This window comes from Nansenia antarctica (genome assembly GCF_963989245.1).
Source record: "Nansenia antarctica genome assembly, chromosome: 1".
Classification (NCBI taxonomy): Eukaryota; Metazoa; Chordata; class Actinopteri; order Argentiniformes; family Microstomatidae; genus Nansenia; species Nansenia antarctica.
In genome coordinates this window covers 104,266,929-104,283,126 of record NC_137674.1, presented here as the reverse complement: position 1 = coordinate 104,283,126, position 16,198 = coordinate 104,266,929, and the positions used below count along the sequence as shown (strand labels likewise).

The 16,198-nt window shown below is 47.3% G+C and overlaps 2 protein-coding genes across 3 annotated transcripts; one reads left to right on the top strand and one right to left on the bottom strand.

Annotated features, from left to right (window-relative positions):
* Nucleotides 1–962: 962 nt before the first annotated feature.
* cep135 (centrosomal protein 135) lies at nt 963–12,676 on the top strand (the record flags this gene model as incomplete). Its single annotated transcript, XM_080540195.1, has 24 exons — nt 963–1,075; nt 1,343–1,533; nt 1,724–1,891; nt 2,551–2,692; nt 2,880–2,964; nt 3,077–3,205; nt 4,477–4,692; nt 5,031–5,096; nt 5,264–5,414; nt 6,196–6,443; nt 6,655–6,810; nt 6,913–7,053; nt 7,300–7,377; nt 7,570–7,721; nt 8,263–8,378; nt 8,530–8,684; nt 8,856–8,911; nt 9,064–9,232; nt 9,939–10,049; nt 10,270–10,455; nt 11,110–11,319; nt 11,781–11,983; nt 12,173–12,277; nt 12,505–12,676. 24 exons carry the CDS (start codon nt 963–965, stop codon nt 12,674–12,676), a joined length of 3,519 nt encoding a protein of 1,172 aa, XP_080396321.1.
* Nucleotides 12,677–13,588: 912 nt separating this feature from the next.
* Nucleotides 13,589–15,890, bottom strand: chst14 (carbohydrate (N-acetylgalactosamine 4-0) sulfotransferase 14; the record flags this gene model as incomplete). 2 transcript variants are annotated; one of them, XM_080550365.1, is made up of 3 exons in its annotated part: nt 13,589–14,989; nt 15,501–15,764; nt 15,866–15,890. In XM_080550365.1, 2 exons carry the CDS (start codon nt 15,726–15,728, stop codon nt 14,162–14,164), a joined length of 1,056 nt encoding a protein of 351 aa, XP_080406491.1. In that variant the 3' UTR covers nt 13,589–14,161. The 2 variants fall into 2 exon arrangements, with proteins under 2 accessions (XP_080406491.1, XP_080406490.1); XM_080550364.1 differs by lacking the exon at nt 15,866–15,890 and having other exon boundaries at nt 15,501–15,782.
* Between the last annotated feature and the right edge of the window lie 308 nt (nt 15,891–16,198).

Below are 16,198 nucleotides of genomic sequence, written 5' to 3'. Positions count from 1 at the left end.
ATAATCATCAAATTTATAACAAATAAAGGCTTTAAATATCACGCTTTGCATGTAATGAGTCTATGTAATATCTAAGTTTAACCCTTTAAGTTGAATTACTGAAATAAAAGAACTTTTGCACGATATTCAAATTTTTTGAGTTGCACCTGTATGCGAACCCTGTCAGGTAAACAGCTGCCACACACGTGTCTCGTATCCATGGTGACGTTGAAGCGGACCGGGGGTGGTTCTCTGCTCCTCGGCGCCATTTTCAAACCACTTTACCGCCGTCAGGAGAGACAGACAGAGAGACAGACAGACAGAGAGAGACGTCAGGAGAGACAGAAGTCAACTGTGAGGAGGAGGAGGAGGAGGAGAGAGAACTTCAGGAAACTGACGCTGTTGCATTTAACTGCAGCTAACTAACCCAATGTCCTTGTACTGACTACAACAAAGAGACGACTTTTATCTCGGATATACTTTCCCACATGGCGGTACACTAACTGGGCGTCTGCAGAGTTGATTGCAAAGGTTTGTAACTTAGCTAGCTACCCAAGTTAGCTTTCTAGCTAACTAACTACATAATAATAACATCATGTCATGTCAGTCTACTAGCTAACTAACTAGCCGGCATCCTGCTAGCTAACGTCAGCTGCTTGAGTTGGAGTTGGGGATCTATGGTGTAGCTAGCGGCGTAGCCACAATAAAGTCCACCTTCTTTCTAGCCTTGTAACAAGACAAACGTCAAAGAAAGTGATGAAACGTACCGCACCCAAAAAAACTCAGTTCCTGTCCAGTTATATTCTAATCTGCTATGCAATTCTGTATCTCCCTTATTTCTGCAACGTTGTGTTTTTATTCTGTTGCAACCGATAATATAAGCTTGTTTTTATGGCTTGAAAAAAGTTTATTTTCCCATGTAAAAAAAAATCATTTGTGTCAAGGCCCTTGTTAAATTGTGTTGTGCTGTGTAGACTGTCACCATGAGTACCAACGCAGAGAGGAAGTTCATCAACCTTCGGAAACGTCTCGACCAATTGGGCTACAGACAGCCACTGGGAATAGAGACCTTGCCACTGGTGGAAACACTGTTCAGGTAAGAAACATATACTGTAGGTTTGTGTATGTATGTTTTGCTTGCTTCAATGTTCAATCACAGGGGGGTATTCCATCAACGTTGCTAAAGGAAAATCCAGGCTTATTTTCGTGAAACTTAATAAGAATAAGCCTGGATTTCTCCATCAGTGACGTTCATGGAATACGGCTACCCCTCTGGACTCACAGATTAGCTTCATCCAATGACACCCACCAATACAAAGTTATCTTGCTTTAATGAGAAGGTGTGCGTCTGCCTGTTTTACAGTGATCTGGTCCACACCACTGAGAGTCTGCGCAGCTCCAAGCTCTCAGCAGGGAAAACAGAGAAGGATGGCCGGAATCTGGATGCAGTCCTAGAGCCGTACAGGACAGAGAATGCCCGGCTGGTCAGAGAGAACAACGAGTTGCACCTTGGGCTTCTCAAACTGAGGGAGGAGAAGGACCGGATTGGCAGAGGTATCAGTCAGTCAGTCCACCCAATCTTTTAGAAGAGCGTCCAATTCTCCTACCCTTGGTCCTGCCATCACAGAAACACAGTATCATATTGGTGTCACTGTTTTCCTTCTTCCGTTATGAAAGATCACAGCAAATGACTATAAAGATAGTGTGCTTGCTCGGTCTGTGACAGAGTGTTCTCCTCTTTCAGAGCTCAAGGCCTTCATCAGGAAGCTGGACCACGAGACGTCCGACCTGAAGTTCCTCAACAACCAGTATGTGCACAAGGTGCGCTCCCTGGAGAAGGACAGCAAAGCCAAGACGGAACGTATTCAGCAGCTGCAGGAGAAGAACATGCAGGCGGTGGTGCAGACGCCAGGTAGGACACAGACACCTGTTGGTGCAACATGCTCCTGCCTCAGCCTCACTGAGCAATAGACCTATCGCTAAGCCACACCCCAAAATAGAAATTGTCCAATGATAATCACTGCAAAAGTCACTACAGGCAGAAAACTCGGACAAACAACTCGCTAATGTCTGATGGTGAAAAGCTTCTAGACAAAATATTCTTGTCATCTTTTAAAAAACATGTCTATTACTTACTTAAGAGATTTGCCAACTCCTGCCATTGTATCCAAGTCATTGAATGTCTTTCAGTCACAGTCAGTCAGTCACTGTCAGTGAAGAATTTGAGTGAGCGTTGTTTGTTTGTCCGAGTTTTCAAAGGCGGCGTGGCTTAGCGATAGGTCTATTCCACCATGCTACCTTCCTCCTACTCACTGTAGGCCTATTGCTTCCATCTCTTAGCATCTGGCCACTGAGGTTGTTTTCTGTCCATGTTCCAAGTGTTACTACTACCACCCCCCTGTTTCTTTCAGTCATGGGTATACAGTCATCTATTGAGCTTGAGTTGGCAGGTTTAACCTTATCACATTAACCTGGGTACATTTTGCAAGATATGTTATTGTTTTTTATTTCAATACACAATAAAGATATGGAGGACGGCCATTCATCTTCTTCTGTGATTTGATTTGACAGGAGGGAAAAAGCGCAGCATTCCTTTTAGACGCCAGAGGATGCAGATCGATGACCTCCTCCCTCCCCCTGCCGGTCCCACACAACCTGTGGCGCAGCCTGATGACCCGTACATTGCCGATCTTCTGCAGGTGGCTGATAACAGGTGAGGTCCTGTTTGGAGCAAAACTTGCCTGTAGTTTTAAAAATGTCATTGACCGTATTTCCAATAGGGAGAGCAATAGTAGTGACAGTCACATGGAGGAGGACATGTATTAAAACATATCAATGTAATGTTGAAGTAACTGTCAATGTGTGACTTTTTCTAACTTTTACCTTTTTTTTTACCCTAGGATTCAGGAGCTTCAGCACGACATCAGCAAACAGAAACTAGACCTGGAACGAGCTCAGGGGGGTATCAAACACCTAAACACTCAGGTAACCTACTACAATACACACCTGAATCAGTGAGGTGTTCAACCTATTTTTATTCTGTGTGTGTATAAATGGTGGTGCTTATCTGGAATGCTTCTGCCTGTCATACTGGTAGGTTGCAGAGCGGGACAAAGAGATTGAGCGTCTAAACCGTGCGCTTGATGGAGGCCGTCCTCATGATGTCATCTCTCTAGAGGCTCAGGCCATCAGCAGTGAAAAACTGATTGCCCACCTTAACCTGCAGGTAACGACCGCACCCTGACTGACCACGCCCTGACTGACCACACCCTGACTGACCACGCCCTGACTGACCACGCCCTGACTGACCACACCCTGACTGACCACGCCCTGACTGACCACGCCCTGACTGACCACACCCTGACTGACCACACCCTGACTGACCACACCCTGACTGACCACACCCTGACTGACCACGCCCTGACTGACCACACCCTGACTGACCACGCCCTGACTGACCACGCCCTGACTGACCACACCCTGACTGACCACACCCTGACTGACCACGCCCTGACTGACCGCACCCTGACTGACCACACCCTGACTGACCACACCCTGACAGAACAAGCCCTGACTGACCACGCCCTGACTGACCACGCCCTGTCTGAACAAGCCCTGACTGACCACGCCCTGACTGACCACACCCTGACTGACCACGCCCTGACTGACCACGCCCTGACTGACCACACCCTGACTGACCACGCCCTGTCTGAACAAGCCCTGACTGACCACACCCTGACTGACCACACCCTGACTGACCACGCCCTGACTGACCACACCCTGACTGACCACGCCCTGACTGACCACACCCTGACTGAACAAGCCCTGACTGACCACACCCTGACTGACCACACCCTGACTGACCACACCCTGACTGACCACACCCTGACTGACCACGCCCTGACTGACCACACCCTGACTGACCACGCCCTGACTGACCACACCCTGACTGAACAAGCCCTGACTGACCACACCCTGACTGACCACACCCTGACTGACCACACCCTGACTGACCACACCCTGACTGACCACGCCCTGACTGACCACACCCTGACTGACCACGCCCTGACTGACCACACCCTGACTGAACAAGCCCTGACTGAACAAGCCCTGACTGCCAACCCATTTAACCAATGGATGTTTGTCACTCATTGAACTTTTCTCCACCTGCAGGCTATCCGTGTTACTGACTCATCTAATACACACGCACACACACCTTCATGAATCAATTGATAGTACGAATGACAGCTCACTGGAGTCTGTGGGAGAAGACCATCATACTCAATCTAGGCTCTAGATTAAGATTGAGCCTATTCCTGGACTAAATCACACTTTGAATGGAAGTTCTCCATAAAGGATGCTTTTTTAAGTCTAGGTTTAACCTTAAACTGTGTCTGGGAAAACCAGCTCTCCAGGTAGTCTGGTTTGCTATTCAGAGGCTTTTGGGCTCTGCCTGACCACACTTTGAGCTGTGTCTGACCCCTGCGTGCGTTGCAGATTGAGTACCTGCAGGAGTCCAACAGGGCGCTGGAGCAGAAGGTGCAGGGTCTGCAGCAGAGGAAACAGGACGCCTCTAGCGAGGTGGCCGACCTCAACGCCAAGAACCAGGAGCTGTGTCAGGAGCTCACCCACATAGACCACCTGGCCAAGCAGCTGGAGAGGGACAAGGACTTGGTGATGGAGACCGCTGACCTGGAACTGCAGGAGGCCAAGGTGGGAGGAGGCAGAAGGGGGGCAAAGGAAAACGATAGGACTTGCTAACACAATTAATGGTTGAAGATATGCATGTCCCCAAAAAAACTTGTAGCCGGTGCTAGGCAAAAATAGTACAAGTACAAGAAATAAAAGGCCCAAACACGTCATGTTAATGCTCCCCAGTGCTTTATTGCTGCACCATACACAATAACATCAAATCAACAAAACAACAAATCTTTGTCAGGTTGTCTGGGATTCAAAGACACAGGTGATTTAGGGAACCCAGGTCAATGTGAGATTAATGTTATGTCAAGAAATCCGATTTTCTCTCTCCCTCTCCTCCGTCTTTTCAACAGGCAGAAATTGAAAGGCAACACAGAGCCATCGAGGACTTGGAGCATGTCATCGCCAAATTAAGAAGGGTATGGATTTATTATATTATAAATGGTTGAACATATTTCTCTCGTGACTTTATAACTCACAAATCTGTCTCCCCAGATTGTCTGAACAGTTAGTTATCAATGGGCAAGTGAATCTGTGTTGATTTGCACTTTGCACTGTGTCCTGCTCCTGTGGATGGGCATTTCAGGACCAGTCTGAGGGCGACCATGAGAAAAACCGCCTGTTGGACCAGCTGGGAGACCTCAGGGAGCAGACTGAGAAGATGGAGGGACTGACAAACTTCCTTGAGGAAGAGAAGAAACGACTTCAGGACAAACTAGAGAAAATGACAGATGCTGGTGAGCACCAACATTGTGTCTCCTCTCCTGTTGAATCTCTGGTGGGCATGACACTGAGTACCTATAGATATGTACGGCGTAAGCTACTATAGGGTATTCTCCGCAAAATAGCACAAGAGACCCAATACCAATATCTCTCAATGACCAGATGTGTATGGGCAGTCAGTCAAAGTGCAATAGATGTGTATGGGCAGTTTGGGCACTCAGTCAAAGTGCAATTATGTCTGTGGCTGTATGACATGGGTAACATGCGATGTATGTATTGTTTATATGTTGAGTGTGTAGTACAGCAACACTGTGTGTCTAGAATACTGTTCCCACGGGAATTTGCGGGGGGAAAATCAAGGTCTTAAAAGTTTTTGAAAATACACATGGGTCATTGAAAGTGCTTGAATTCCCCCCCTCTCTCTCTCTAAAAAAATGTATATATATATTTATATTTTACTTAGCTCGTCAACTAGTAAATAAGTCTCTGTATTGCTTAACTTTACACATATTTCACAATATTGTTTTGCTGTGCTGTGGGAGAGAAGGCAAGAGACCATCTAGTTCACACATTCAAGCCTCTCTTTTTAATTGTTGTCTGTGAGCGGATAGTTCCTATTATATCAATTCTCATCTAGATCTGTCTCAAACTATGCCGTGTTGGGTCCTTGAATTTGAGGGAATTGAGTCTTGAAAGTCCTTGAAAGGTGCTTGAATTTGATGCTTCAGAAGGTGTGGGAACCCTGCTATAATGTTAGGCAGTATTGACTCACAGACTGCTGCTGTCTGTCCCTAGATAAAGAACTGGTGCTGGAGCTGGAGAGCTGGCGGGCCAAACACGGCGTGTGTGGGAGGCAGCGCTCGCCGTCTCGTCTGGATGCGTTCGTCAGGAGCCTGGAGGAGGAGAGGGACCACTACAGGCAGGAGGCGGAGCGCTACCGGAGGACCAGGGGGGGCGGCGGGGGGCGAGACCTCAGCCCCAGGCGTAGCAGCCCAGGCAGGAGTCCCAGGGGGAGAGGAGGAGGAGGAGGAGGAGGAGGCAAGGTGAGAGAGGCAGCATGTCCAACACACACACCCACACACAGACACACAGTTATACATCTCTCTCATACATTCAAATTCAGTCAAAACAAAATCCATTGACACTGTTTAATTGTACATTCACATGTTAGTGGAAGTTGATGGTGAAAGATTCAGAATTCAGTTTTAGATAAAGATGAAGGTGTTAACGGTTTAATGTTTGCGTGTTGTTCAGGGGGTCAGTCTGGAGATGGAGCTCTCTGGCGTGGTGAAGGAGAGGGACCAGCTCCAGGCCGTCCTGCTGGGCTTTGAGAGGCACATGGAGGACATCCAGACCAACGTGAAGGCCCTGACCGCAGAGAGGGACCAGCTCAGTGCCCAGTACAAACTGGTGAGGAACAATTGGAGATATGTTGGAGATACCAACCTGTTGCACGAGAAATCTCTTCATAGTAGTAACTGTGTGTGTGTGTGTGTGTGTGTGTGTGTGCAGGTGCATGAGGAGTTAAGGCAGACCCGTGGAGGAGCACAGCTGTCTGATGAGATCTTGCGGTTGAAGGAGGAGAGGGAGCAAGCAGACACTGACCTTCAGCGGATGACCTCAGAGAGAGACACAATCCGAGCACGACTAAAGGTCCACACACACACACACGCTTATTATTACTATCACCACCCCCCCACCCCCCCCATTCCTTTCCATGTAACCCCCCCCCCTCCATGTTCACACTACAGGCGTCCTACAGTTATGTAATAACTGTAATTACACATACTAATTTATCTTTAGACAAAATACTTTGTCTTCTATATGATGCTGCGTCTCGGGACTCTGTTAGAATGTTGTGTGTGTGTGTGTGTGTGTGTGTGCGCGTGCCTTGTGCAGGTGGCTCAGACCTCAGCTCTCACAGACAGAGAGGAGGAGGAGAGGAGAATCTTCAACCTGGAGAATACCATTAAGACTGTAAGTCCTGACGAACTTTTCTGCAACTTTTACACCGAAGCGATCCTAATTATAATAATAATAATAATAATATCATAGATTTATATAGCGCCTTTCTCAAACCCAAGGACGCTTCGGTGTTTACGCTTAATTATGTTCATCGCCTTAACATTCGTCTGCCATTATCATTACTCTGGTATGGTGTTTGTCCAGTTGGAGAGGGAGCGGTTGGACCTGCGTTCCCAGGTGGTGGTGCTGACGGAGGGCAGGGCGGCGGTGGAGGAGGAGCTGAAGGCTCGCTCCAGCGCCCTGGTGCACACCTCAGAGGAGACGGCCCAGCAGAGAGCCGAGTCCAACGCCCTCAGGTCTGTGTCAGTCTCTCAATCTATCACACATTCCTTTTTATAGCACATTTTCTACACTAGTAATAATAATAATAATAATGAACCTGATTTATATTAGCACATTTTAAACACAGTAAAACAGAACGTATTAAAAAGAATAAAGGCAGCATCAATTAAAGTGCGATACAATGCACTATACAGGAAAGTTGGGTTGATGACTGATAATTGTATGACGTCTACCTCCCCAACCACATCAGACAGACTAACACCCTCCCAACATTTAAACAGGCCCTCAAAACCCACCTCTTCAAGCTTGCCTTCACCAGTTAACCCTCTCCCCCTCCCCTTCCCACGTGTCCCCAGCACTACCTTAATTTGGCCCAAATACTTTCTTCTATTTATTTTTTGTTTCTTTTTATTATTACTACTCAATCTTTTCAGTTTGTAAAGCGTATTTGAGTGTCTAGAAAAGCGCTATATAAGTCTAATGTATTATTATTATTATTATTATTATTATTATTATTACCTAGGTCATTGTTTCACTACTGGTTCTGCTCTTTAGGCTGCTACAGGAGCAGATGGAGCAGTCCCTGTTTGACACACAACACCGACTGTCTGTGAAGACCAGCGAGCTCCACGCCGCCCACCAGCAGATTGAGAAGCTGGAAGAGAGGATCGGTGAGGGGGTTTATGGGTGTATGCATGAAATGGCTCGTTAGACCGATAGGTAAACATGTCACTGTTTTTTTGTTTATGGTCCACGTTCATTGTTTATTCAGGTATGTGCTTGTGTATGTGTTTTTGTTGTCCCTGTTTTTTGATGAACCAGGTGAACTGAGTCACCACGGTTCCACGCAGAGGGAGGAGGCGACTGCGCTCCAGAGGGCCGTGTCCGCTCTGGACAGAGAGAAGGACTCCCTGCAAGACGCCGTGGACCACAAGACCGAGAGCATGGCTTTGCTGCAGGGGGAGCTCTCCGCCAAGGTACTGTAGGCCCCCCCTACCACCACCATCACTGACTGACCTGTACTACCTTCACACACACACACACACACACACACACACACACACACACACACGCAACATGACCGCCATCACTGACTGGACTACCTTCACACAGATACAACACGGTTTGTTTTTTCTCTCCTATTACAGGATAAGCTGCTCGTCGAAGTCCGACTCACTGTGACAGACATGGAGAACTCTCTAGAGTGAGTGGACTTACTGTTACAATTTTTGGTGGACTCTACTAAAATAAGGATAGCAATCTTATCAAATAAAATAACCAGAAACCACCACAGTTTAGTAAGTGTTACAATGCACTGATATCCTGTGACGGTCATAATGCGTGTCATCCCTGCAGCCAGCTGAAGGGGGCGCTGAGCAGCCGCGAGAGGGAGCTAGCCAGCCTGCGTAGACAGCTGGACTCGGCACAGGAGGAGCTGGCTGGGGTTCTGAAGGACCGAGAGATCGCACTGAGAGAGAACAGGAGGCTGCAGGATGACCTGGCCACTATGACCAGAGAGAATCAGGTACATATCTGTTAACACCAACCCACTGAGATGGAACGGTTCCAAGTGTTGTATCTCTATGTTCAAACTGGCCTGATGGGAATCCGAAGAGCTAGACCAGTGAGAACCATGTCGGTGTCATCATGTCTAGCTACTCGTTTGATTGGTCTAAATTGCTTGGCATTTTGTGTCGTCAGATTTGACCACTAGACAGGACAAGCCAGCTAACGTTTTGTTCAGAATACTCTCATATCTTATTTGGGCACAAACATTGTACGAAGCTTTCCTTGGCTTAGAGAGGATGGCCAGGTCAAAACAGTTTAATGCCATGACTGCGCTTTGACTATTATTTAATGTTTTGTACATATGTGACGGCAGCTGGTGAAAGGGGGAACAACTCGGCAAACCAATTCAAATGTTCTGACTTTTATTGCTAGGTGTGCTAGTCCGCGGTTTGAGGATGTTTTCCAAGAAAATGTTAAATTGAAGTTGAAGTTGACGTTGAAATGTATTTAAATTTTTCTGAATAAAAGAGAACATTTGGTGGGTTGCCGACTTGTTCCCCCTTTCACCAGCTGCCGTCACATATGTGCATATTGGATATAAATGGTGTGCATGCATATCCTCTGCTGCCTCGTCCAGTACTATATACATAGTACTATATACTATACTAAATACAAGTATAAAAGACAGCAATCGTTGGCTTCATTTGAGGTTGTGTGTCCAGGCTGTACACGCTGAGATGGAGGAGGCCTTGCATGAGAAAGACGACCTGAAGATGAGGGTCCACGCCTACATCTCGGAGGTGGCCCGGATAGAGAACGTGATGGCTGCAAAAGTAAAGCCACCACCCCACTCTACACTTGAGTTGTTATTTTTCATTTTACTGTGTAACTGCTATGTAAATAAAGTGCTTGTTAATGGTTTGGCTTACCTTACATGACCCTACAGGAGCAGGAGAACCTGTAGTCTAGACAGCCACTGTTAACTTCAGAAACAGGATCAGGAGAACCTGTAGTCTAGACCACAGCCCCTGTTAACTCCAGACGACCCTACAGGAGCAGGAGAACCGGGACATGCTGGAGCGCTTCCGGATGGCCCACTCGGAGGCAGAGGAGCGGGAGGCGAGGCTGCAGCAGGCCGACAGCCTCAACAACTCCATCCGCCTGGAGCTGCTCTCCTCCGACACGGAGCGCCGGCACCTCAGGGAGACGGTGGGCCACCAGGACAGAGAGATCCAGGAGGTGAGACTTGAAAGAGCTCTATTGTTTTTTTGGTCTGCAAAGCAGCTTCCGCGATGTGCTTGTTTGTGTTAAGCCCAATGCACACGCCGTGTGCGATTTTGTCACACAGCAACATTCGATTCTCCATTCACACCCACTCACTTCGGTGGTGTGAATGGAGAATCGAATGTTGCCGTGCGACAAAATCGCACGCCGTGTGCATTGGGCTTTCGTGTACAAGGGGAAATGGAGGGTGGAGAATGTAGTCCGTTTCTGGTTCTTCTGGTCTAATTTTCTGTCTTTGTTGTTGCAATGGTTGATAATGTTTGGTGCTCTTCAGAAAGTGAGGGTCCCACCAAGATTTAGCAGAGGCTTTTGCCTTGCGCTTCCTATTGGCTAATTCTGAGATGGCTCAGAGTGAGAAACTCTGAATTGTCAGAGGTACACTATTTTGCAGAGTAGAACATTTTGGGAGTTTCCTAGTTCCGAGGAGCAAACGAATGCACCGTTTCAAAAAATATCTACCACCTGTCTTACTCTGCGAATGCCTCCTTCCGTCCTCTCCCTCCTTGAGCAAATCACTGATCTCACATGACTTGATTGGTCAAAGCAGTGCAGTGAAAAGCACCCTTTGACCCATCACAATGGTGTGTCGTCGTCCCCCCCCCCTTCCAGCACATGAGCGCTGTGCAGGCGTACGAGGCCCAGGTGTCGTCCCTGGCCCGGGGCATGTCCCGGCTGGAGGAGGAGCTGCAGGCGGCCCGGGGGGAGAAGGCGGCCATGCTCTCTGACCTGGCCTCCGTCAGGGAGCTGTGTGTCAAACTAGACTCCAACAAAGAGATCACCACCCGCCACTTCACCTCCAAGAGCATGGAGCTGGAGAGGGTGAGCCCCGGCGTCGGTCAGACACACACACACACACACGCTCACTCTGTCTCTCTCTTTCTCACACTCACACACAAACACACACACACACTCACACACACACACTCACACACTCACACACACACACACACACACACACACACTCACACACTCACACACTCACTCACTCACTCACTCTGACTGTCTTTCTCACACACACACAGACCATACACTGACAGAGGAACCTGTTACGCACAAGATTCTCACATAAACAAGTGAATGTGGTAGTGTGTGTGTTTTTACTCGAAATAATTTGCTAGCCATGATCAGCTCTGCTATGCCGATGTACAGTATGTTCCAGGAGCACTAAGCTTTGAGCAGACCCCTGTGCTGTACTGAGTGTAAGCTATACCATTTGTGTGTGTGTGTGTGTGTGTGTGTGTGTGTGTGTGACTGACTTCTTTCACCTGACTGCGTTGCAGGTGACAGGAGAGCTAGAGGACGTGCGCTCGGAGGCGGAGCTAATGAAGAAGCAGCTGTCCAGCGAGCGGCTGACCGTCCGTAACCTAGAGACGCTCCTCTCCACCAATCGACAGAAGGAGTTCCAGACCCACCTGAGCGCTAGCGAGAGGCAGTCGGAGCTGAAGGTCCTGCGGGACAGACTCGTCCTCGCAGACAGCAAAACGTAAGACCAGGAGGGTTGAATGAACGGCCCCTCAGGCCAATGATTTCTCACCATACCAAGCTACTGCATAGCACCAGTGAATGCCATTGACACACATTCTTCACTCCAGTTGTTTTGATAAAGATAAGTTAATGTGTGTGTGTGTGTGTGTGTGTGTGCGCGTGCGCATTTGTGTGTGTGTGTGTGCAGGGCAGGGCATGCAAGGGAGCTGTCCCAGCTCAGAGGGAAAGTCTCTCAGCAACAGACAGAGATGGACGTGCTGAAGAGACAGCTGACCACCGAGCGCTTTGAACGGTGAGTTCATGACTTGATTTACTTGCACTGGCCACCAACAGTACAGGAACCGACATTAATGAATCCTCTTCACTTAGAACAGTAGTTACTCATCAACTGCCAAAGAATTCCAGAACACTCAAAGAATTCCAGAACACATTGAATGAGTTAAATGCATTGAACTCGCAATACAATGAAAAAGGCTGTTGTCTCTGCCTCATGCCCTTGCTGTCTCTCTCTCTCCTCAGTGAGAGGGCCGTGCAGGAGATGCGCAGACAGGGTGTGTCTTTCTCCTCCCTACGGAGCTCCTCCCCTCTCAGCGCCTCCCACAGTCCCCGCACCCTCAGCCCCCGCCCCCCCTCCCCAGAGCGATCCATCCTCAGAACGCCACAGCGATCCACCGATTCACCAGAGAAGTGAGTCACTCCTACTTCTACTGACATACTGAACGCACAGAAACGCACACGCTACACACTCAGTAATTCTGCACTACTACTACTACTATACAACTATATCATTTATGAAACAAAAAGAGACTTAGCAATTCACACTGACTGTGTTGAACTTTGTAATTCATTTTCAATTGTGATTTTCCCCACAGAAGCGTGAGCTTTAAGGAGTAGAGAGACAAAGAACAGGGAGACAGGAGCTGAAATAAGTGAGTGAGAGACCTGGGCAAGCATTGGGTTAATTCTGAAGTATGTCAGGGATTCTTCACATAACGGGTGTGTCTAACAACACCACTGGCAGTGGTCTGAAAAGTCAGATTCATTGGTTTGAGTCAGTCATGAAATATGCACATAGCTAAGACTCGTACAGTGTCAGAAGTAAAATTATGCTATCATCTCACCACGAAGACAACAGTTTGAATAATCAAATGAACTATAAATGCCTCATGATTCATGAACGTATGTAGACTGTTACCCCGTTAGAACCCAAAATATAAGGTTGTTTTACATTGTTTGTCAATAATGTGATTGTATCACGTGGTCAATCCATGCATCCATACCTCCGTCTATGAATTGGAGAGAGGTTACATTTCTCCAGCCCCATCCCTCAGCTCTTAACTAAAACAAGTGGCAGGAAGAATGCGTTGGTGTTGTTTGAATCCCAGATTGCCTCTTTAATAGATGCTATGTATATATGTGTTTAGAAGCAGAACACATTGGTCAATAGTGAAGGACTTGGACTCGGAGTCTGAGCTGAGGCAGTGTTTTACCAAATGTATTTATTCATAAGAATCAGGTTTTAGTTTACTTGACCATTTTTCTGTTGTTGAAGCACAATTGTTTTTGTTAGTTCATTCCTGTGTTTACAGTGTTCTGTGGTAATTGTGTGTATAATAATGTTACATTATGCTTCTATTGACACCTAAATTATTAACTTATTCATACAAATAAAGTATTTTGATAAAAAATTCACTGCACTGTTCTGTACCTGACATGGAGATGTACTACCGCCATAGTAGCTATAGCTGCCGTTCACTACTGTTATCAAGGAGGGGAATTCATTGATACAAGATGTAAATGTGGTATTGGGACTTACATTTCCAAAATGTCTAGACTGTGCTTGGCTGGTTGCGTAGGTAGCTTAAGAAATTGGACAGTAACATTTCTTTGTAAGTAAGTGGACATTGGAATGTGAAATTGTTGTTTGATTGTCTGTAACATTGCCATTTATATGCTTCTAAAATACCTCGTTTCCAGTTTTTTAGTGGTTATTTACTCAGAAGACACTTCATAATCCCGCAATACTTACAAATAATTTCCCAATACTTAAAAACCTCATATAAAAACGGATATCAAAACTGCTTGTTCCCTCGGAATAAAAATACATGGAGTGTAACATCATACTGTATAAAAAAAATAGCATTTTACAAAAAAAATACAAAATACCATCTTGCAGTTAATGTCTGCAGTATTCAGTGGTTGTGTTGGGGAGGGGATAAGCGAAGAGGGAAAAGTCTAGAATGTACTTGGGCAGAAGTTCCCTGAGAAGCTTTTGCGGCAAACTGCATAAGTAGTAGTGCAGCGTCTCCGTGGTGACTGGCTTGTACCACGTCTGGCGCTCTGGGAAGTGGACGTGCGAGGGTGCGCCGACGCGCTGGAGAACGTACTCCGCGTCACCCTCCAGCTGCTCGTAGGAACCAATGAAGTCGTAGGAAACGGCGCAGGGCTGGCACAGGTTGTAGATCGGCATCCAGTGCTCGTTCATGCGCTCCACATCCTCGTCCAGCAGGTAGCGCACGAACTCGGCGAAGGTCACGTCACTCCCGGCCGTCGACATGTCCTTGGCGTGGCCCTTCCTGTAGCGCCGGATGATCTCCGCGCCGTACTTCTTCTGGTAGGCCTGGATCTCCCCGAACTTGTTCCTGTAGGCCGAGAGCAGGCGCTCCATGGGCTCCCGCACAAACATGAACTTGAAGTAATGCTTCAGCCGGTAGCGGATCTCGTCCGGCTTCAGGGCGGACAGGAAGAGCAGGTCGCTGCGGTGGTCCATCTTGATGTTGACGTTGACGCTCTCCAGGGCGCCGCTCAGGACCTTCAGCACCCTCTTCCAGTTGGAGCAGGCCACCTTGGGGACGTAGCAGTACAGGAAGCGGTGCTCGTCGTTCACCAGGATGTGCTGCAGCAGGGTCTTCCGCTGGAGGGGGCTCAGCGACCACACAGTGTGGGGCATGTTCTTATGACCACACATGGTCCTGATGGTGCGGTTGCGGATCTCTTGGAGAATCTGAATGGGGGGGTATTAGTTAGGGTGACTGGGATGGTGAAGTAGAAATGAGCCCATCATGACAATACATACACCACTAATATAGCAAATAAAGGGTCACACACTTCACATTCAGTTGCACTGTATTTATGTACTAACTCTGTAATCAGTTAATTACTACTATGTAGTAACAACATAGTGATACCAGGCTAATTGCTGTGTTATTTTATTGCAGTGTGATTTGTCTGATTGTCTGGAAGTGGGATGAAAGTTTTACTAAAGTATTGCGCAAGTAGGCCTATCACCGGTATTGTGCGATAATAATTACAACATATCCGTTTATGCAAATTAAGTTATAAATTGTATTAAAATACTTGTATTACAATAACTCATAAGTCATACAAATTACACTACAATAATGTTAAGATTGCTACTGTATTCCAACTGGTTTGTAATTCCGTTAATTGAAGACTGATGTTTGTATGGCCTTAGTTAGAACATGAGACAATGGTGAAACACTGCAGCAGCCTACCTGGGATTCCGTCTCCACGGCCGGGTCTTGTTGTCGGGCTGGTCGGAGGTAACCTGACCTCCTGGAGGTCCCCCGGGGTGGAGGTGTCTCCATACTGCTCAGCATTCCTTTCTCGATCATGAGCAGAAGGCCTCCGGACGCCACGATCACAGCGAACGTGAGCACCGACGGCAAGACAGCGGAGTTGCGGCGTAAGGAGCCCGAGTTTACTGTTGTCCTGAAGTTCATCACGGACCCGCTCCTCGCACTGCCGCCAGCCCTGTCCTGCTTCCGCGGAGGCATAATCGTTAACTGCGTAATGTCCGTTACGGCTGGCTGGTTTTACTTTCTGTTTATTTTCAAGAAATGTGTAAACTACCACGTACCCATAACTTCAGACTGCAGCAAACTCCTTCCTTGCAAAAAAGAAAAAGGAAAAAAAAAGGACCAGTTGTCGATCAGGGAGGGGATTGTGGGAGTTGTAGTTATTGCCAAAAAAATGTATTTCACTGGGTGGACAGGCCGGGGGAGAGATGGGATGAACGATGATATTGGATCATGCAAGTCACATAGTGAGGCACATAGTAATGTCAACATATCTTATACCGACTCCCACTGGAAGAATAAACTACGAACAATCGTAAACCAGCTATTATCGTGTCTGGCTGCATTTATTATGCACTACTAGCCCTACGCAGGACCTGTATGTTCTGGAAAAT